This window comes from Bactrocera oleae, chromosome 3, assembly GCF_042242935.1.
Source record: "Bactrocera oleae isolate idBacOlea1 chromosome 3, idBacOlea1, whole genome shotgun sequence".
NCBI lineage: Eukaryota > Metazoa > Arthropoda > Insecta > Diptera > Tephritidae > Bactrocera > Bactrocera oleae.
Genome location: NC_091537.1, coordinates 22677308 through 22700016, shown reverse-complemented (window position 1 = coordinate 22700016; position 22709 = coordinate 22677308). Strand labels below are relative to the sequence as shown.

The following is a 22709-nucleotide window of genomic DNA, read 5'->3' as shown; positions in this document are numbered from 1 at the left end:
GAAGGAAACGTCGGAGACCCTATAAAAAATATATATAAATTATCAGCATGATGAGCTGAGTTGATTTAGCCATGTGCGGCTGTCTGTCTATATATTATATATACAAAGTAGTCCCTCAGTTTTTATGCTATCGATCTGAAATTTTGCACTTGTCCTTTTCTTACTCAGAAGCTGCTCATTTGTCGGAACGGCCGATATCGGACCAGCTGTAGCATATAGCTGACATACAAAGTGAACAATTGGAACCAAGTGCTTGTATGAAAAACTCTTTCATTTGACGAGGTATCTTCACGGAATTAGGCATGAGTAATTGTCTTAGCAACAATGTAATCTCCGAAAAAAATTGTTCAGATCAGATAACTTTAGCATATAACTGCCATACAAACTGAACGATCGGTCATGCTCTTGTAAGGAGCCTTTGTATTTGTGAAGGGTTTGAAAGTTAACGTTTTTTCTTGTTTTTAAATAAATTAAATAGTTTCAATGGCTAATTTTTTATTTTTAGTTACATCACTTTTTTATATTTACTACAGTAATACGAAATTCTCTAAAAACGCTATCCTCTACAACATATATCGTATCCTCTTTGTTTCATTGAGAGTTAATTGAAATTGACAATACAGAGAACATAGGTATTTGTCTAGTGCAACAAAAAAATATGACTAATGTGCATATGTATGTACGTTCTTCGTCATTCCCATCGCCGCCGAATGAATTTCAAACTGAAAATAAATTATGCATTTCAATGCTTAAAAGGATTTATATTCAAAGCGCATTGTTGTTGCTAGTGATTTCATACGGTCACGCTACAAAAATAGTTACGAATAAAAGTCGCGCATGACTATTAAAACATACGACGAATATGAAACGCGCTTTTAAAAATTAATAGTGATTAAATTTCAACATGCGGATATTAATATCATACTCAAATTTCAATGAGTTACACATGGACTTATACTTTACCTGGATTTATTGAAGTTGTAATATAAATTGCTCCATTAAAATTTTTGTCTTCGCTTTACGAAAAATCCCTAATTGTTTTTATAATCGATTTAAAGGGCTTAAAGTATACTTTAGCGCGCTTAAAAAATTCTTTAACTGATAGAATAGTAAAAAAATTCTCAGTCCAATCCGCTGTAGTCAGCACGTTAAACTTTGAATGTACTTTTTTCGAATTTCGAAACTACGTTTTCAAATCGGGTGACGATGGTACTTAGAGACTATTGCAAGTATCCTCTTGATATTTTAATTTCAACTTCACAGTATTTTTATACTCTCGCAACCTGTTGCTACAGAGTATAATAGTTTTGTTCACCTAACGGTTGTTTGTATCACCTAAAACTAATCGAGTTAGATATAGGGTTATATATATATAAATGATCAGGATGAAGAGACGAGTTGAAAACCGGGTGACTGTCTGTCCGTCCGTCCGTCTGTCCGTCCGTCCGTGCAAGCTCTAACTTGAGTAAAAATTGAGATATCTTTATGAAACTTGGTAGACATGTTTCATGGTACCGTGAGACGGTTGGTATTGCAGATGGGCGTAATCGGACCACTGCCACGCCCACAAAACGCCATTAATCAAAAACAAATAACTTGCCATAACTAAGCTCCGCAATAAGATACAAGACTGTTATTTGGTACACAGGATCACATTAGGGAGGGGCATCTGCAGTTAAAATTTTTTTTAAAAAAGTGGGCGTGGTCCCGCCTCTAATAGGTTTAATGTGCATATCTCCTAAATCGCTAATGCTATAATAACAAAATTCACTGGAAGCAAATATTTTTAGCACTTCTATTGACGGTGTGAAAATAGTTGAAATCGGGTGGCAACTCCGCCCACTCCCCATATAACGGTACTGTTAAAAACTACTAAAAGCGCGATAAATCAAGCACTAAACACGCCAGAGTCATTAAATTTTATCTCTGGGATGGTATGAGATGACTTTATAGGAACCGCGTTCAAAATTAGACAGTGGGCGTGGCACAGCCCACTTTTAGGTGAAAACCCATATCTTGAGATCTGCTTAACCGATTTCAACCAAATTCGGTGCATAACGTTCTTTTCATGTTTCTATGTCACAGTGCAAAAATGGGCGAAATCGGACTACAACCTCGCCTACTTTCCATATAACACCATTTTAAATTCCATCTGATTATTTCACTTTCCACTATGCAAATCAGGCAACAATGACTGTATCGGGATAAAACTTTGCGTGAATAATGCGATTAAAGTATGCCACCTTGTGGCCAAAAATTGTCTAAATCGAACCAAAACTGTTTAAGCCCCTAAGTACTAAATATGTGGACCCCAGTGCCTATAGTTGACCTTCTACCGAAAATATCAGCCAATCCACAAAGAAATCTCAAACGAGTATACTATTGGACTTTGCGAGAGTATAAAATGTTCGGTTACATCCGAACTTAGCCCTTCCTTACTTGTTTATTATAACCTTTTTTCCAATTTAATGCTAATTTTTACCGGTCAAAAATTAAACTTTTTAAAAAAAGTCTGCAATGTTACGAAAATTGATGTTAAGCCAAGAAAAAATATATTTATTTATACTTTCTTATCATGGTAACGGGTCCAAAGAAACTTTTTTATTCACTTAGAGATATGTTTCATATAGCTTTAAAGAAAAAAACTCGATTTTTTCATTACTTCCAGAATATGTTGTCATAACCAGACTTTTTTGGGTGCTAGACTGGCCTAGCTCTTTAAGGGAAACTCGAAACTAAGCCTCGGGAAACCACATGAAGAAATAATATACTTAACCATGACAGAGTACAAATGGATAGCTTTCCTTTAAACCAATCCGTACATCAACTCTTGAGTGGTATTGCTCCGACAGAATAAAAATGGAGTGCATGTACTATGAATTCCAAAAGGATTAATCTTTGTGTTGTGTTAATGTTAACAGTTTAATAAGTAAACTTAATAGTTCCGTAAAATATTTCGTCCGACAAATGTAAGTAGTGGTGTACGTGGAACCTATACAAACAAATATAAATTTGGTGAGTTGGTTTGGTAATCACTATTACCAAAAAAATATTATATATCGGTCTTATAATGGATTAATATAAAAATCTTTTAACATGGTATCGAACAAAAACTGGTATAAATCACATAAGCTGTCATAATCTAATTGAGATGGAATAGAAAGTGGTTAGACCACTTTATGAGGCATCCACTTAGTCTATTGTAAAATATTTAATTGATTGAATTTGTTGTTGCCTTTACATGTTAATTTTTTATAAGAAAGGGAGCTCAAATTAGTTGAAGTGGGAACACGCAGACGTCAGTTTTTTTTATAGAATAGTGACGGAATGCTCTTTCAGTATTGTAAGGAATTAATGTATGAAGAGCCATTTAGAGTGTAATCATATAAGTCGAAAAGAAGTAAAACAAAAAGAACATGCATGTATGTGAATATTAAGAACAAACAAAGATCCATTCCTTAACTAAACGCCCTCAGCATTACTAGTAAGTATGGCATATGTATTAAAAACCGCTATAGCAGAGGTTAGGAAAATTTTTGTTTGCAATTTATTAGTGCTAGTTTTTTTAACGACGGAAATACACGCAGATAATCAATACATACATATATGTTCATATGTACATATACTACTGGCCTCTAAAACCATTTTCGCCACCACATTCGCGCATACTACATGTGCGTTAGAAAATGTATATATTAAGCTATAAATTAAATTTCGCTGCCTCCTCCTAACAAAATGAATGTCCAAACCTATTAGCGCACCCACTAGTACAAACAACTTTATGGAATTGTGTAATAACCTCGATAAGAAGCTCAGAAGCTAAGGGACTAGTCATCGTATACTAATAACAGTGGAAATATGCAAATTTTCCAGCAGGAAATACAATAGTAAAAATAGCTATGAAATATTAATATCCTTAAACTTTTATTAAAAGTTTATACTTTGAGGAAATATGTGAAAATACTATCTAATAACAAAAAATGCGTCCTCAAAGTAGGCTCCTGAGCCAATATAAACTTTTATAGCTTCGGTGGCCTTTAGTGCCTTCAGCGAATTTTGGTTTTCTCGGTTTCGGTTGATATTATAAGCGTCATTCGCCAGATTGTTGGACAGATTTGATGTCATTTTCATTAAACCACGTCTCGTCACCAGTAATAACCGATTTGATGAATGTAGGGTCCTTAGCTAAGTTATCAAGCATCTCTTTAGCGTACATTTGGTACGCATCTACCATTAACACGCTTCGTACCCAAAACAATAACCAAATGTTTGAATTGATATACAAGAGATGTTGAGATCCTTTGCTATTTCTCTGATGACTTCGATTTTCAAGCACTGTTTCTTTAACTTTGTCGATGTTCTCGTCAATAACAGAGGTGAATGGACGTCTCGCATTAGGCAAGTTTTCGATTACTTCATGACTTCACTGAACGCTTTGTGGCACTCAAATACTTTTGTTCATAATAAAACACCTCAGCAATATATTCAATGATTGCGTAGTCGCGGTTTCATTGGAAACACAAAATTTCAAGCAAACTCATTGTTCAATTTCTTTTCCAATGGTAAAAATCGCCAGACAAACTTTTCGTGTCGTAAAGTAGCTGTCAAACACACAATAATTAACATATGGAGATCAAACTTCACACCAAAATACAAGGGACGTTCCAAAGCAAAAAAGTATCTCTAGTGGCGCCATCTATATGTTGACTACTGCGTTAGAATCTGCTATCCTTTATCGACTTCCAGTAAAAATTTCATGACATCAATTTTATCTATTAGAAGTGAAGTTATTGCATTTTAAGTGTCAGTATGTTTTTGTCAACGGTGCGAAAATGAGCTTCGAACAAAGAGCCAACATTAAATTTTGTATTAAAATTGGTAAAACTTTTACCGAAACGTTTCAATTGATGAAACAAGTTTATGACGATGTTTGCCTATCCCGTAGCAGAGTGCACGAGTGGTTTCAACGTTTTCAAAGTGGTCGTGAGGACATAAATGAGAAATGGGCCGAAACCCAAAAAATCGCGCCTGGAGAAGTCAAAAGTGAAGACAATACTGATTTGTTTTTATGATTCCAAGGTTATTGTCCACAATGAATTTGTTCCACCCGGCCAAAACGTTAATGCGGTATTCTACCTTGGAGTTTTGAAGCGTTTGGTGCGCCGTATTCGACGTGTTCGGCCCGAATATCGCGAAGATGGAAGTTGGCGCTTGTTGCACAATAATGCGCCGTTTTATCGATCGACGCTTGTGGCCGATTATTTGACCAAAAATCACATTTTAACAATCAACCACTCCCCGCTTATCAACGAAAATTCCTTCTTTATCGATTTATGATGGAGATTTATAAAACGATTTTCGAAACTCTTTTTCCTTACAGATATCATAATGACATACTTAAACCAGTACCCAATAACGGTGAGCCCTAAAATAATCTGGCTATAAGCATAACGGAGCTAACTCTCGCAGAGATTTCAAAGCCAAAATCGTCAATCCTTCAACTAATTGGGATTAAAATTTCAATTGAATAACAGCATTACCGATCTACTGTAATTCCGAGCAGAGAGAAAAGGATAGAAAGAGAATAGGTATCCGTTTATCTGAAATTGTATGCTAATATCTAATATACATATATAACTATGTAAGTTAGGAGCCTTACATTAATTCGCGCAACGCTGAACTTTGTTGCCGGCAAAAATAATTCTATTAACGTATGACTACGTGCCATTGACGAGGGTAAACACACAAGTTGGGGGGTGTTGAATGAGTGTAGATGTTGGTAACCAGTTAACAAATTTAGAATAACAAGTTGGCATGTTACAACGATAGGGTGTGTCCTTAGTGACAAGTTACTCGTTTGCTTTCGGAATGTTACATGCAAATCATTGTGGTTGGCAATCCTACTGCCAGTTTTTTGGGGCGAAAATAAATCTGGTAAAATTATAAATTTCGTTCAGTTTGTTAATTACTATTACGTAAATTATAACTTTTTCATTTTCTTGATCATAGTCATAGAAATTTTTTGAAACTTCCGAAGATTCTGGAGTTACTGGCGAAAAATGTGGCAAAACAGATTGAACAAATTAGTATAGTATGCTTTATCAGATGTTTTCCACGATGATTTATTTAATAAGTCTCATAGACATCGTAACATTATCTAGACTGGCACAAATATAAGACTTCATCTGTTTTTATTCATACACATACATCTACAAAAAATTAGTATTTTAGGTATTTTCAAATAGCGTATGATCTTGGTTGTAAAGTATTCAGTAAGGGGGTATTTCTGACAAATAGAGCTAGAATGTCATGCGGTTTTACCACTTTCGAGAGGTGTTTACATACATTCTTAAGTTGAATTTGACTAACTTTGTTGTTACTTTTTTGACTGAACTTTTTCGGAGTTCGTCTTTAGCCAGCTGTTACTTGATTAAGACTCAGTTTCGTTTGCCATTTTATAATAAACAGACACACTTCGGAGCAACGTTCGCAAATCGTGATATGGTTCGCATCGCGCGCTGTGTCAAATATCCGGTCGATATAATGGATCGGTTTCGCATCACGTTTACTCTAGTGAATAATGCGCATTCTTAGAGATGCCGTACAGTGCGCACCGAAGACACTATTGCTGCTGTGGGACAGAGTATCGAAGAAGCCCCAAATGGGTCCATCCGCTATCGCGCGCAGAAATTAGAACTGTTCCTATCCACTTTATGAAAGATTTTGTGTAAGGAATTTGGTTTACAAAATCAAACTCGTGGAGCCATCAAGCGCAACTTTCGGGGAATGGGCCCAAAACGAGATGCCGATCTATCCCGATTTTTACAAGAAAATTTTGTTCAGCAATAAAGCTCAGTTTTAATTGCATGGGTACCTTAATAAACAATATTGTCGTATTTAGAGAGAAGATAATAATTAGAGAGAGATAATCCACAAGCCATTGTTGAGACGCCATAACATCGTCATAAAGTCACTGTTTGGTGTGCTCTATGGGGAGAGGGAATCATTGGTTCATATTTATTCAAAAATAAAGCCGGCCATAATGTTAAAGTAAATGGTGAACGCTATAGAGCCATGATTAATGACTTTTACATCCGTGAATTGGATGATATTGATGTGAACGACCTTAGGTTCCTACAAAATGGCGCCACATGCTACACAGCCAACGAAACAATCAATTTATTGAAAGAAACTTTAGGTGAGCGCATTATCTCGCGTCGTGGGTCAGCAGCGCGACCTCTAAGGTCGTGAGATTTCACACCGTTGATATTTTGTGGGGTTATATGAAGTCGCTTGTCTACGCAGTTAAGCCCGAGACGATTGACGCGTTGGAATAGAATATTCGATGCGTTATTGCTGACATACGGATTCAATTGCTGCAAAAAGTGGTCGAAAATTGGGCTGAAATTGCATCGAGCCAGCTTCGGCGGTCACTTGCCCGAAACCACTAATAAAACATATCGAGCAAACCCTTATCTTTATAATAAAGTTAAATTCTTAGCCATACTATTAAATTACATGCACTTTATTGCTGCTTGAATACCAAATGTTTAGAATACAAATATTTACATATTTCTTGAATTTGGACTTTAAGGCAATATTTTTCGATTTTCACTTTTTTTACCGTTTCTTTGGAATAAACTCACTGGAATATTTTTTTTATTTTGTAATATGTAGAGCAGATGCAGATTCTATTTGAATTACAAAGTTGATTAGAGGAATAAAGGAATTTTCAGCTAATGGATAGATGGTCAGAATTTAGCTGCTTAAGGGTTACATGGGTTTCACGACTTCAAAAAGCAAAATTTATTTTTTATTGTCTCTAGAACTTCACTTTATTTGTTCTTTCTTCTAGTTATCGGTCTTAGTTTAAACACACCGAGTTTTGAATATTTTCCTTTGAAAATTTCACAAAATCTTTATCAAATATGTATATTAGGAATAATGAAAAGTTTGAATAAAATATTTAATCTTTTATATGAAAAAAAATTCTTGAAAATAGAACGTTTTTTGCTCGATGAAACCCGGGTTACATGGGTTAACCTGTATAGCTATGGTATTCTGCCTGCCAGATTAAATAAAATACAGAGTATAGAGTCGAGAGGAATTGTGCGATTGGTCGTATATTACTACTTGTAATATGGTTTCTTTATATAATACTATCCGCCAAGTGTTGCGCGGCTAGATGTTTAGATTTTGCACTCAGTTTATAAGTGTCTATAACAATATTATAGAGTTTGGAATAAAGACTTACCATTAAATTAAATTCCTTCAGCTTTATACAAATATAATAAATGAAGAAAAAAGTTGTATGTGGAGTATGGACTGACTGTACCCAATGCACCATATTAAAATATTAGCGGTTGTTAAGGTTTTGAAATCAATAAATTCCCATTTATTTGGCTATGACGAGTATTTCATTTTTGTTTTTGTGTTTTTTGTATTTAATTTCCATCTGTGTAAATGTGGGTGTGTTTACTGGAACATTCAACATTCACATATACAATGTTCGTACGAGTATGTCTATATGTAGGGATTTGGTTTAATCAGCAAGGGTTTGCATATTAAAAATATTTTTTTGTTTTCATACATTATTTGTAAATACAATAATTTTTGTTGTACTGAGTAATCTGTTCTATAGGGTAAAAACTGAATTTGTATTTTTTATATAAAATTAGTAAATAATAATAAATTATGACTAAAATGTAGCAGCAGATAATTACTTTACAATGCAATGTTGAAGCAACAATTTTTGCAATTTCGAAAATAATTTTTTCACACGATTTCTCAAACTCTTGCTAATTTTTTAATAACGCTATTACATATATTTAATTTTAATTTTTTATGCTAAAATTTTCTTACGTAGTAAATATTTTTTACAATAAAACATGTAAAGCATTTTCGAACCGTAACGGTTTTTGTTGTAATTTTCTTTCACCAATTTGTGCATGTAAAATTTTACTCTAAAATTACACGGTAACAAGAACTAGCAGTGAGAAACTTGTTTTTGTGATGAGAAGAAGAAGAAGAAGTTTTAACCTTTCTAGCTATAACCTAAATTATTGATGGGTCTTTACACACGATAGTCGGGTCTATGTAACTGAAACAGACCCTCAATTCCAAACCAAATCTAGTCAATCAGTTTTTGAGATATCGACCGCCGATAGCGGACTACTTTAGTATATAGCTGCCATACAAACTGACCAGTCAAAAACAAGTTCTTGTATGGAAAACTTTATTATTTGAAAAAATGCCTTTACGAAATTTCGCATAAATCATTGCCCAAAACTGCAATAATATTTTCGAAGAAATACAAACTAACCGACTAATCCTTACGAAATTCGGTGTGGCTTATTGTCCCAAGCACCGTTACAATCTCCGAAGAAATTGTTCAGATCGGCTCACTATAGCATATAGATGCCATACAAAATGACCGATCAAACTCAAGTTCTTTTATGGAAAACTTTTTTTTTTGAAAAGATATATTCACGAAATTTGGCATAGGTTATTGTTAAAAGCTACGGTACATTCTCCAAAAAGTTTGTTCAGATTCGGCCACTATAGCATATAGCTGTCATACAAAATGACTGAACAAAAGCATGTTCATGAATGGATTATTTTGTATATATTTGTGAAGGGTATTAAAGCTTGGGTACAACGATATTTTTATTTTTTTGAATCGAGTTTATCCCTGCTAGTTCTTGTCTCCTTGCCCTTGTTGCTGCCTCGTTCCACAACTTAATTTATTTCATGTTTGGCCTTTGCTCTTATAATCTTCTAATAAACACCAATTAGTTAAAATATTACACTACTATACTATATATCAATGTGAATGCTGTGCGTTGCGTTTTTTTTTCTAATTTTATATTTCGAACCTTTCACATAGAGCACTTTAAGCTGATTTATTTTAATATTTCGTTTTTATTTTTTTAATTTTGCAAAAATATATATGTACATACAAATGCGTTAATTGACTTATACATATGTATGTATGTATGTATGTGAATGCAGACTAGAACTAATGCTAGCACCAACGCTTCAACACTTTCGCTGTTCAAAAACAATACGATTTCACTTATTACCAAATTTTTCCAGTCTTGCCATATTTATTTTTTGTTTCTTATTTAACAATGTAAATGTATTCGTTTTCATTATTTTTGTCTTAAACTGCGCATTTTTTATGCTTCATAATTTATTTTTTTTTTGTTATTCTTTATTCGTCCATTTTTAATTTGCTTTTCTATTGTTTTTGTTGTTTTTCTTTTACGTACATATATTCAGCTGTTAACAATTTGAAAGGACTTTGTTGTATCCAATTACAGTTTCACTAAAATAGACACATTATATAAGTATGTATGTACTCGTGTACCTTTATAACTGTCAGTTCAACTACAGAGAATTCGCCAAATTGCTTTCTAAATAAATGAAGAATATTAAAGTTCTTTCGCTTCTTTGGATCGTTCGAGTGGAGTTTGGAGTTGGGAGTTGTTTCTTATAATGCACTGGGTTCACTTATATACTTATATTTATATGTATATATGGTAGATATATACTTTACCATATTCAGGTATGTGCTTCTATACTCGTATGTGTTTGCAAAGGTGTGTGTGTCAATGACCTGCGAGCGTATTCAACTCGTATTATCGATTTCTTTGTTTATTTCTTTCTAATGCTTAATAGGCAAAAGGAAAAATGAAACAAAGTAATGAAAGATAAAAAATATATAATTTTTCCATTATTAGAAAAAGTTAACTTATATGCTATGCTCAAATTGACTTCAAGCACTAAATAATGAATACACAATTAATTTTTTTCTTACTGAATTTCTAATTTGAATGTGCCCTCGTTGGTTTCCTCAATTTCTAGAATTATAAATTTTTGGTCTGCTATAAGCGGTTGGAGGTAGTCAGAATGTTTAAAAGATCGAAAAAATCATTTTCTTAAAGTATAATATCTTAGAATACATCTCTGAAAGTTTGAAAAAAATTCGACAAATCCAACTTTTCGAGTTATTCGATAATTAGCAAGGTGTTCTCGGGCACCCTAGAACGTTCGATAGCAAATATTTTACTTATATCTGGGATAACTGTATTACAAATGATCTAGGTGCATCTTGAGCTCCTGAAAAGATCTCTTGCAAGCGGTGTATGAATATTCCACGGACGGTTATTATCTATTCTTGAATATATACAAAGTTTTTAGTTTTCGGTTTGCTCAGTGAACTCAGGTTATGCAAAAGCTTTTCAAATGTATTGAGAGCAATAAATTTGACAGTCAGTAACATTAACTAGAGTGCAAGTCAACATTTACTCAAAAAAGGACGATGAGTTCCCTTCAGTAAGGTTCATCTTACCATAATCGTAGGAGTTCTTACTGGACATTGTCCAAGAGGCGTTCGTGCGGTAAGGATATAATCAGGTCGGACGCATTATAAAAGCTGTATGGAGGAAAAGAGGTGGAAACCCACAGGCATTTTCTTCTCCATTGACTGTATGTTGTAAGACTGAGGTTCGGCAAACCTGGTGAATTGAAATTTATGACAAGCTCATAGCGTTTTGTTGATTTTTGAGAATCTTTTCGCTCAATACTTAAGAGTATTAATGTATCACAATGGACCGACGTCTTCAGCTGTTTAAGTGACATCCATTTGATCGACCTTTTAAGCTAACCTAATCCTTTATCTAAGGATAAACGTAATAAACTATCATTCCAAAAGAGTATAATTTGAAATCATGAATCTTGAAAATAAATACTACAAACCTGATTGGGGTGCACAAACCGTACAGAGCTTAATAATTTTAGGCTTATATAATTTTAAAGGCTACACTTTTTCAACAAATGATTTTAGTATAACAGCAATGTTAGATAAAACGGTAAGACTTTAGATGGTCCAAAGTTGAATGAAAAGGTTGGAGACAGGAACTGCATAAACTCCCAACTCAAATAGACCATCAACCTCTAGTTTTTAAACAGATGCGGTTACCATTAAGCGAGCGGTAGATCTACTACCTTAGGGCTTGGCTAGAGTATACTGATTGTGATTGATAACACTTTAGATTTATTTACTGCTAAGGGTCAAATGGATTTAAATTATAGCGAAATCGCAGAAATCTTTAGTTGACGGGATCACAAAGAAGGCCTTTAGGTCTTTATTATCGGACTAGGAGAGGATTGTCTTTGATTCTCTTCTTGTATACTGCTTTTACAAGCTGGACTACCGTTAAGGTCCCCCAATGCTAGGCTAAAGCCAGCATCTGGTCCATCATCAAGGAGCGAGACTTTAAATGTGTCTGATACTAGGGGAAATGCGTCGGCTACCAGTTTTTAGTTTAAGTTATGTTTTAAATAATACAATTTTATAACAGAATGTTGAATCGAAAATGTACATACATATAAAATAAAATAAATGATATTTTGAAAAAATTCCTTTGACAAAAAAATCTTTGGAAGAAAGTTTAAGTGCAATCGATTTTCTTTGATTAATTATTTAAGATTACTTCTATCACTATAACAGAAGCAACTAAAGTAAGTAGGAGTTGCCGGCTAATCCATCATATTTACAACGTACAAGCAAAAGATTTCAACTTCAAAGCTCAATGCGCTTACACTCGTTCGCTCCTCTGACCCGAAGTGTCAGACAGCTCCTACAACAAACTCTACACCTTGCCTGTTACGCTTACTTATCTATAATTGCGGATATATTGAAATTTTATTTTCTTCTTTGTTAGACGACTTCTCCTCTGCGTCTAACCGTCCAAAAGGGATCAACGAGAGAGAATGAATAGATGACGTGCCGAGCAGGAAAAATGCTTCCGGCTTAATGGCAATTGTTTTATTGCCTGACTATTGCCAATGATAAGCAAAAAACAGTCATCGTTTGTGCGAAGTGGAGGTGCAGCGACACTTCGCGAATGACCGCGTTCTCGGTACCCAGACTCATCTTGTCTGCACTCAATGTTTGCCGTGCTTCGGCAACCTTAAATACACGTATACCTCTGTACAATTACATTCCGGTAAGTGCATATTTCATTTAGCTGGACTCATACTGAATTCTCTTTGCTGACTCCGCGCCGCTTTGTTGTAGTAGAGTAAACAACAGTGGCGTAGCAACAAGGAAAATTTTAATTAGGGGCGGGAGATATGGTTAAAGTAATTTTGTTATGAATACAAAAACGTAAAGTGGGTTGAGTAGAGGAACAAACAAAGAAAGGAAAAAAAATTTAAAAAAATTGAGTTATTATAATTATGAAACGAGGAAAATGGATGAAAGTAGAAACATGAAAATGGCGGATGTGACGTGTTTAGTATATGTCTACAATTCTCTATTTGATCGCAATTATAAATAAGGCATTGAATATATAATTGTATGGTATCTACCTGTTCGTACTTGTGGAATTGGTGTCATATTTTGAAATATATGTTTCTCCAGTTTTCGCAGATTCTACAGCCTCTAATTCAGTTAACTCTAGCAAAATTGTTGAATGCTTTTAATAATGTTCAATAAATGACGCATCTCTCTAAAGAACTTCTTTATGCCCGAAAAGCAAATAAGCAATCTAACTCTCTGAGCCTTATTTCAAGTTCGATATAGTCCTGTTTGCTAAACTAACGGCCGTTACATTGCCTTTCGTCTTTCTTCTCTCTCTGTTATAATATTTTTGTATAAACATAACCTTTCCGGCGTGTCTACCGAGGAACTTAATTCATGATTTCTTAATTAGTATTTAAGGATATTTATCCAACATTGCCGCCTCTCTGGAAACAAATGAAGACTTCGTGAAAGATCTTTCGAAAGGATTCAGTAGAAAAAGAGAAATTTACAAGATAAGAGATCAGAAGACACTTTAGAGTGTATATGTACCATAAAAGTTAGACCGTTTTCACATTTCGGATCGAGCAGAAAAAGAAAAATTATAAGATAAGAGATCGGAAGACACTTAAGGGTTTATATGTATCATAAAAGTTAGACCGTTGATAGATCATTTAGATTATCATAGATCATTTAGTTTCTGAGAGCTGTAAGCTCAGTTAAGGCGAAGCTATTCGACATGCAACCGTGTCATTATATTAGAGAGTATGATGTCTTTGCTAGGAGCTGTTTTTTTCTCAAATTTATGGTTTTGTCGATTTAAAGTCTAATGTGGATGAGACTCCTGTAAATATAAATAGTTCTGCCTATAAATGCTAAAGAATGCAGAGCACTTTGGAAGATTACAGGAAACAAAAAAATGTATATTTCCAAGCCTTCTAACCATTTGTCGATTTGTTTCGGTATATCACAGTTCGACAAAAAATATAGCAGACGTACGATATAACTCTAAATAAGTCATTACAGTTCTAGAACAGGTCGCTCGAATTAAAAGTACAAATATATATAAATTAGCTTAGCCACATTTATTGCTTAAGTGTTAAGTGTAAATTTTCACTGCAGGTCTAAGCAGCTCCACAAGGATATATATAATATAAGAGATTTGTTGTGCATATATGTAGGCATTAATGGGCATATCACTTGTACATACTCGTATGTAAATGAGCAAAACAAACCTAACAGGTTTTAATTGAAATACAACAAAGTGACAGGTGAAATATTACCGTGGAAATCCGCAGAAATAAAAGGCGAACTGACCATGAACCTCGGACTTAATGGAACAATATGCAAATTGTTTATTTATGTATGTGTAGAATTGGATATTTGCTAACATGCAATTTCGTAAACACGAATATCTGCAAATGCATACACATGTGTGAGTGTGTGTGTATGAGTTCGAGGAGAAATTGCTAGGCGAAACACACAGCGAAAGTGTATTCTTATATTTGTTATATTTAAGTATAAACTGTAAATATAAGAGCTTTTACCGTTACGTACAATACACTCTTGTCCAGCGTATATTTTTAGTACGAAAAATTTCCCCACGTATTCTAAAATATCCAGAGAGAAAGGCATGTCAGACTATTTGTTTAACAAATAAAGACCTGAACGCGAGTCTGCCCAATAGAATTAAAATGAATATTAAAGAATACCCAGAAACTTTATCTGTGTTGTAGTACCCTCTTTCTCAGATGAAACCACTTTAAATGTTTTAAGGGATTAGGGCTAGTCAGAATTTTCAAATCAGTAGTATAATATCTTAGAAATTTCAAATAAATCCGACAAATATATTTCGAGTTATTCGATAATTAGCAAAGGGTTCGCGGGCGCTCTGGAACGTTCGTGTATTTTCTCAAAACCATGTTTTTTGAACTGGTGACCACGGCAACTCGAAAACCGCTCGGCAGATTTCAATGAAATTTATACAGCTTTTTGAAAACATGAAAAACTAGTGCCTGATCGAAGGTCTTTTCACTTCGATTTCTTTAAACAATTAACTGTTGGGGTTTTTCCTGAACATCTGGAAAAAGTTTTCCTGAGGCCGCCATTTTGTTACAATAATTTAAAAAAAAGCTTAGATCACGCACTAGATGATCTATGAAATTAATGAAGCACATTTTTTTGTCCGATTGATTTTAGATGAATTTCCAAGGATTTGTTAGTAATGGCCACCGGAAGCAGCTTTGGTTAGAACTGAACCAATACAAACAACCAATACTTTTAAAATTTTTATTATTATTTTTAATTTCTGTCAAGTCAATTCGAAATTTTATTTAATTACTTTTATAAAATATAATAATTTACTGAAAATAATTTTTATTGTAATTTTTTCATGTTTGAGACTGCACCTAACCCCTTAGGGAACACCGTTGACATTTCAGAAGTCTAACATGTGCTCTATAGTATGATGCTTATTTTTAGACCAACGTTATTACAGACAGATAACAAAAGGAGTTGTTGCCGGCATTGACGCATACCTTATTTTAGCGAGTGCTCTTTTGCCGCTCGCTTAGAAGTGCACCGGACTGTTACCAGTTTATATTAAAAGTTATGTGTAAATATTTAGTTGAGGACGAGAACTACTTCCAAAACACACAGCCTCATTAAACCCATTGTAGAAAGTCCATAGATATCATTATAATAAAGCTTCATACTTGAGAAAGTGCAATTAAATTATGTATCCAAAATGTATAGTTTTGGTAAAATGTTAATTTCTACGGATTTTCGTAGAATTTTCAATTATTTTTCGAAAAGCGAAAATATTGGAAACTATTTATTCTATGAACAGAGATTGTTTCGAACTCCAAGTGGTTATCTAGTACTAAGCTTTGTTCGCTGAGTTTTTATGTGCTAGCGGGAGGACTTTCAACTCAAATCTAGCTCAATAGATATACATGTGATATAAGAGTTTTGCTGATTTAAAAAATCTTGCTACCAAACATGAATATCAAATTTCGATGATGTTGTAATTAAAACTAATGACAATGGAAAGTATTTCCACTTAACTCGACAAGCGAATAATACGAGTCAATGCAGGATTCACGGGAGATTTTGGGTTGGCCCATTAGTAGTTTTTAAGCGATGCATATCTCAATTCAAGAGAAAATAAGATATTATTAAAATTGATCGGGTATGCTACTGATAAACCTATTTTTAAAAACACCTGGAGTTGATACTTGGTTCAGTTAGTAGTGCAACACACACACCTTTATATACCTTACATAACTCTTCAATATTACACAACAGTTGATCAATTGAAAAAAAAATGCGAATCTGGTAAATTTGACAACTTAAGTACTGCTAGAGTTGGAACTAACGCTATGTAGTGAACTATTCGATGAACTCTTTCGCGCCAACTCAACTGAATCGCATGAAAGACCCGACGCAACAGCGGCATTTGAACCGGTGGCGCTTGCATTATGACGACCCGGTTGCGGTGATGTTGGATTCGACAGACCGGTCTCGTGTATTGGCGATAAAGTTGGTGAACGTGTACGTAAGAAATGTTTGCGTCGCTGACGGCGATAAACGTTGCTCAGCGTGGGGAGTCTCTGCACCGGCGATAAAGTGCCCGAACTGCCGCCCGACGAATGCGAGACAAAACTAAGTGTCTCTGCGAGCTCTTCCAAATTTGTAGGATTTGGTATTTTGCGACGTGTCGGTGGTGGCAAGGCCGGTGGCAATGTGATTCCCATGGGTGTCGTATATGTCATGGACGTGTCATCACGTATCACTGATGTGGGCAAAATAGTTTCAATGGCATTGGGCGTCTGACCTGAGGGGGTTGTGAGATTACTTGAATCACTGTAGATGCTCTGATCGCTACGCTCCGATGCTGTCGTTGTGGATGAGGGCGGCTGTGGTGAGCTGCTGTCGTTGTAATGTTGCTGTGGTTGATGGTGATTAAGATGTTGGCGGCTGTAAGCGCCATTGCCGCTAGACTGCAAATGTAATGGGCGGATTTGATTTTGTTTCACTTGATGCTCGTCAACGTTACTAATTGCGTTGTTGGCGTCCGTTTGCCGACAGCGCGTGCGACGATAACGCCCGAGCATACGCATCATGTGTCGCAGGCGTGGCATTGGCCAGGTGCGCGTGTGGCGTACGCGTGAACTTGATTTGAGATTGGCACTGCGTGGAGAGTTAGGGCGGCTACCACTTAGACTAGCAGTGCTGCTGTCACCGCTACCGCTACCGCTACCATTGACTGTTTTAATGAAATGCACTGGTATCTCTGTGGCATTCACTTTTTTGCCGCTGCTGGCGGCAGTACTGTGTTGGTGACGCATCGCCAATGCGGCGATAATATCATTCGGCACATCGGGACTGTCGGGCACATTCGAACAGCAATTCCATTTTCGTCGCCAACGCTGATTCTTCGATATCGACTTCATACAGCAGCGTTGATGCTCGCTACTAACCACTTTAGAACTTGCCGAAACGGTACGCGGCGTTGGACTTAACTCCCGCGGACCATGGGTGCTGCGTTGCTTGGCACTAGCAGAACGTGCGCTTACATCGCCGACGCGTTTACTCACCATCGGACTGCGTATACGAAAGGTGCACAATGTACATTGCTCGGTGTACTGCATGTATGAGCGTCGCGCGCTTATCGCCTCCAAGTCGCTAACCAATGTGGCTTTGGACGTTGCAGCGCTGACACGACGTTGCGTCGCCATCGCGCCGAATGATGAACAGCAATGGAAGGTCTTGTACCCTCTCTCTGTTGCGTCCGCTGTTTCGCTTGCGTCGTACAAACGACCAGCTCTGGTGCTGTCGCCGCCGCTGATATGCGATATTGCAAGCGGCGAGTGCGCAGCGTTCTCCTCGAGCAGCGAACACATGTAGTATGTCTTTGAAGCAGACTGATGATATTCTCTGGAATTAACGCAGCAGTGTAGACGCGAATGCGGACTATCATCGCGTTTAGGCGGTGGCTTACGCGCATCAAAATAATGCACATCAGCGGGATTGACGGCGTTCGGATGACGCGCGCTTGAACAAAAGTAAATTTGGCCACAGTCGTTAGTCTTTTTGGACGGAGTTAAAGGGTAATGTTGATGATCTTCTTTTGGCTGCTTGGCGTTGGCTTCTTTGGCTTTGAGCTCCTGCGCTTGCCGATGGTTGCGTATGTACTCATAGGTCGTAAGTCCCAAAAACGAGATGTATATATGGAAAAAGCAGAGATGCATAAGCAATCCAGCGGTGATGGCGGCCAGCAATCCTAACAGCCCAATAAGCACTAAAAATATTGTATCGCTAACACCAATGCCGGCTACGGTGGCCACTGTAACATTATTGTTAGAAATGTCGCCTGTCGTGTCCGACGTTGTCTCGGCGACACTGAATGTTTGATTCAAGTGCAACAGCAGGGTGTCGTTGATTGTGTCCGCAATCAGTGTACTCACGTTCTCAGCAATTGCTGGCAGCGACCCATTATCCGGCAACAAATTGGTATCCAACAGATAAGCGCTAATATTGGCGGTAACATTTGCGGCGAATTCAATGTTAGCCGTGGCATTGCCAGCTTCGACCGCTGTGTCATTAAGCGTGCCAGCATTGCGTGCATAGAGCACCGCAGCAGGGTCCGTGCTTGCAACATTGGCAACATTTCCATTTGTGGGCTGCCAGAAGCTCAGCCATTCGGGATGGACGTAGTAGAGCACAATTTGCGCCACCACGGCTGCGACAATCACCACCGTCGCGGCCACTGCACTGACCACACACATTAGAAATGCCGCATAATTACGCGAACCGATACAGTGATTCAACCATTTGCAGTGATGATCAAACTTGCCGACGCACTTATTACAAACCGAACAGTGCTTCGTGCGCTGCGACGAAGTGCGTATATTACATAAATGACAGCGGCCGTTTTCAATGACATGCGCGTGACGGTTGCGGTCGAATTCCGGCACTATGCGATCGTTACGATGTACGCGTTGTAGCTCACGATCGGCGGGATCAGTGAGGAGTGCGGTTAAATGTGACACCACGTGCACCACAAACAAACCGCCGACAAGACCGTATAGTGGTCCCTGAATTTCACTCGAGAATGACGGTATCAATACACAGAATGTGGCTATGCCGAAGAGTATGAGCACAAGCCAACCGAATACTTGTAGTGGATGTAGCGGCAATTGTAAGCCATGCAAACGGCGGCCGCGACGATGATGCACATCGGCTATATTCTCTTGATACGAAATGCAACGCGACAGATCACAACAGTGTGGAGAAGCACGCGTTTGTGTTGACGGCTCCGCGGCGTTGGTGGTCGGTGTATTGGAGACGGTGATCGCAGAAGTTGTAGGTTTCAGATATGTGCAGGAATGCTGGCGATCGGCAGTTTCGTTACTGTCTGTTGTTGATTTCGGTGATGATGGCGGCGGCTTTAACGAATGCTCGTTAAACGCTGATGTATGACACTCGTCAGTAATGCTGCTCGTGCTGATGGTTATGATATTATCGCCACCGTTTAAAGTGGACTCATGCGGCTTCACAGCGCCATCGTCTGTCGCAGCGGTAATCGTGGCAACATTGCTTTGTTTGTGCATGTTTCAAAAGCATCGGCTATGAGTGAGTTTTGAAGATATAATCCCAGCTTGTAGTTTGGTTTTTGGTGGAGATGAAGATGATGTTGTTGTTGTAGTTTTTGCTGGTTTAGAGTACTTAGTTTACGGAGATGAAGTGAAGAGATGAAGTAACAGGCGTTATGTAACGGGAATAAGTACATCACAGTGCCGTCACAGCGGTAACAAAACTAAACCAAACGGAAGATTTGTAACGGACGCGACTTTTTGAGTTCCCAAAGCGCAAGTTTTGTTTAAATTTAGTTTATAGTTTTTCTTGTTTTTATTATTTTCAACAAATTTAATTTTTTTTAAAGAATTTTGGTCTGCAGTCTACACTTCAACTCGATAACTTGGCATATTTTGTATAATTATATATAGACACACACACGTGACCGCTGTCCGCTGCCTTTTTGTCTGCCACTCGACAGTTGTGATAAAAACGAAAACACAAATGAAACTAAAGTAATTACAGACTGCTGGAGCCGACGAGCTGCGTACCTACATACGTAAGCGACGAGCTTTCGCACACACTCTCATATATATATATTTATATAAGAAGGTTTATATGTGTGTGCGCACATAAAATATGCACACGCACTTAAATGGTACTTTTAACGCTTGAGCGTGTTGTCGTGCGCGTGTGAGGGTGTGTAGCAGGCAGTAATGTTAAGGAAGTGACTGCTCGTCTGCCGTTATGTGCCGTTATGCGTCTGCCTTTCTTGGCGTTTTTGTCTGCTTGAATATCTTTTGAATGTAGGCCGCAGGTTGCACGTTCACACATATATATACATATACTAACGGTACACTACACATATGTGTGCATGTGTGTGTATTTAAAGGACTGGCTGACTGGCTGTAGGCGGCATGTCAAGGTTACAACACGGATGCTTCCACGTACAGCACTCGTATTTGTGCCTCTCCTGCTGCACTTCACTGCGTGTAGCGGATTTTTTGGTTTTTTGTTTGTATTTTAATTTTTCGGTTAGCCATTTGGTTGGCAGGCAAATATTTGCGCTGCTTAAATCACTTGCACTCACAAGCGACTATAAAATAGGTATTATCCATTGGTTGAAAATCAAAATAAATAAATCCTTTTTTTCAATAGAGATTTTATTTGCTTGTTTTTTTCACATAAATACACTTTAGTGTGTTTTGGTGCAGCTGGTTTACGTAATCTGCTATTTTTAAGCGTAACGCTTTCTCTTTCTAATGCTATTCACTCGCTTTGCAACGCCATAAAATATGCAACACTTTTTATGCGTTGACGTTGTTGGCAATAATCCTTTCGTCTGCAGTCTATTAATCCGCTCGCATTATTCGTGTCACACATTGCATACCGTTATGCGCTGAAAACTGAAAAATCCACAAAGTTTCGCATACTTTATTTTATTGCACACGCTTTGATTTTGGGTGGATGTGTGTTTGTTCGTCTCACTAATGGATTGTATAGTTCACCCCATATTTTCGACCGGCTGCTCGTAGTATGTTCATTAAACACGCACGTACGTATGTATGCATATGCTGGTACACAAAACAAAATGTCCACACAACCCACACAGACGCAGATCCAAGCTCACTTTGATTTAGCACACGCTTTTAAATTCAGCGTTGAAACAAACTTCGAAAATTGCCATCGCTTGTCACAGCTGCTTCGGTACACACTTGTATTATTGCTGTTTTTGTTGTATTTGCTATACATCCTTCACTGCTTACTATTTCACATATACACACACACACAAGGCAACAATTGTTAGGCATCAATATGGACTACCACCCCTTGGCGGCACAAACACTCGCGCGCACTCACACTACTCTGCGGTTGGGTGGTGAGTTCGTCCAAGAGGAAGAAAAAATATTCAGCAGCACAATATTGTCGAGTACACGCTATGCTTTGGGGTTTTCCGCTTACAACCGTTTCGTTCCGTAATCGCGCAGCAACTGTTTCAACAGTCGTATCGGCTGCAATGCTTCATCGCGGAAAAGTGGTAAACGTGAAAGCTGCGCAGTTGAGCTTTTACTCTCGCTGAAATTCCCATTTTGTTGTGTGGAAAAGTTTTTCTCTCTTACTCTCTTACAACATTTACCTTTTGTGTTAACATAGCCATCTTCTGAATGACATTCATTTATTTGCCGGCTAAGTGTTTCTAGCTTGTTTGTGTTTTTGTAATTTTCATACAGTGGTATGGCAAATTAAACAGAAAACAAATTATTTTTATAACTAAAGCTGGATTATATTTTTTATGCTCTCAACTCTAATTCGAAAAAGCAGAGTAAAAAGGGTGTAGTACTTGATTGGTTTAACAGAAACAGGTTGCCACTTGTTTAAAAATTGTTTTTGGAAAACATGTATAGAATTAAAAAAGTTGCAATATGGACATTAAACAGCATAACTATAAGACAATATATATATGTATTTGATAATGTTTTATTGAAAGGGTTGCCGTATGTTATAAAATTTTATTTAGTTGAATTGACAAAAAATAGAATTGACATCAAACAGTACGTGTTTGAGAAAGATATCAGTCCTAGATATTTTTTTAAGAAAAGGTGGCAACCCATTTAAAACTGTTTTTAGAAAAATTTATAGAATTAAAAATGTTGCTAAATGGACATACATATGTATGTATGTTTATAAGAAAGTATACATTTGATGTTTTATAAAAAGGGCTGCCGCGTGTTTTAAAATTGTATTTAATTAAATTGACAAAACTGAAAAAAAAAGTTTAAATAGGGACATCCAACTAAAAAGGTTTCAGAAAGATATCAGT

At 36.8% G+C, this 22709-nt stretch overlaps 2 protein-coding genes across 4 annotated transcripts in view; both read right to left on the bottom strand.

Annotated features, from left to right (window-relative positions):
* Dus1 (Dihydrouridine synthase 1) overlaps positions 1-22709 on the bottom strand; it is a 55177-nt gene that overhangs the window by 22021 nt on the left and 10447 nt on the right. The window contains exon 1 of one of the 3 annotated variants that reach the window (XM_070106235.1): positions 8255-8273. The exons of the other annotated variants lie outside the window; for them this stretch is intronic. The gene's annotated coding sequence lies outside the window, so the exon portion shown is untranslated. Of the gene's footprint in view, positions 1-8254; positions 8274-22709 lie in introns of those variants that run through there. 3 annotated transcript variants of the gene reach the window in all.
* LOC106625377 (uncharacterized) lies at positions 8364-21910 on the bottom strand. Its single transcript, XM_014245197.3, has one exon. It carries the CDS (start codon positions 19921-19923, stop codon positions 16660-16662), a length of 3264 nt encoding a protein of 1087 aa, XP_014100672.3. The 5' UTR covers positions 19924-21910; the 3' UTR covers positions 8364-16659.

Bases quoted from the DNA above. Each gene is read 5' to 3' on its own strand.
- LOC106625377 (XM_014245197.3), bottom strand. From the start codon at position 19,923: ATGCACAAACAAAGCAATGTTGCCACGATTACCGCTGCGACAGACGAT.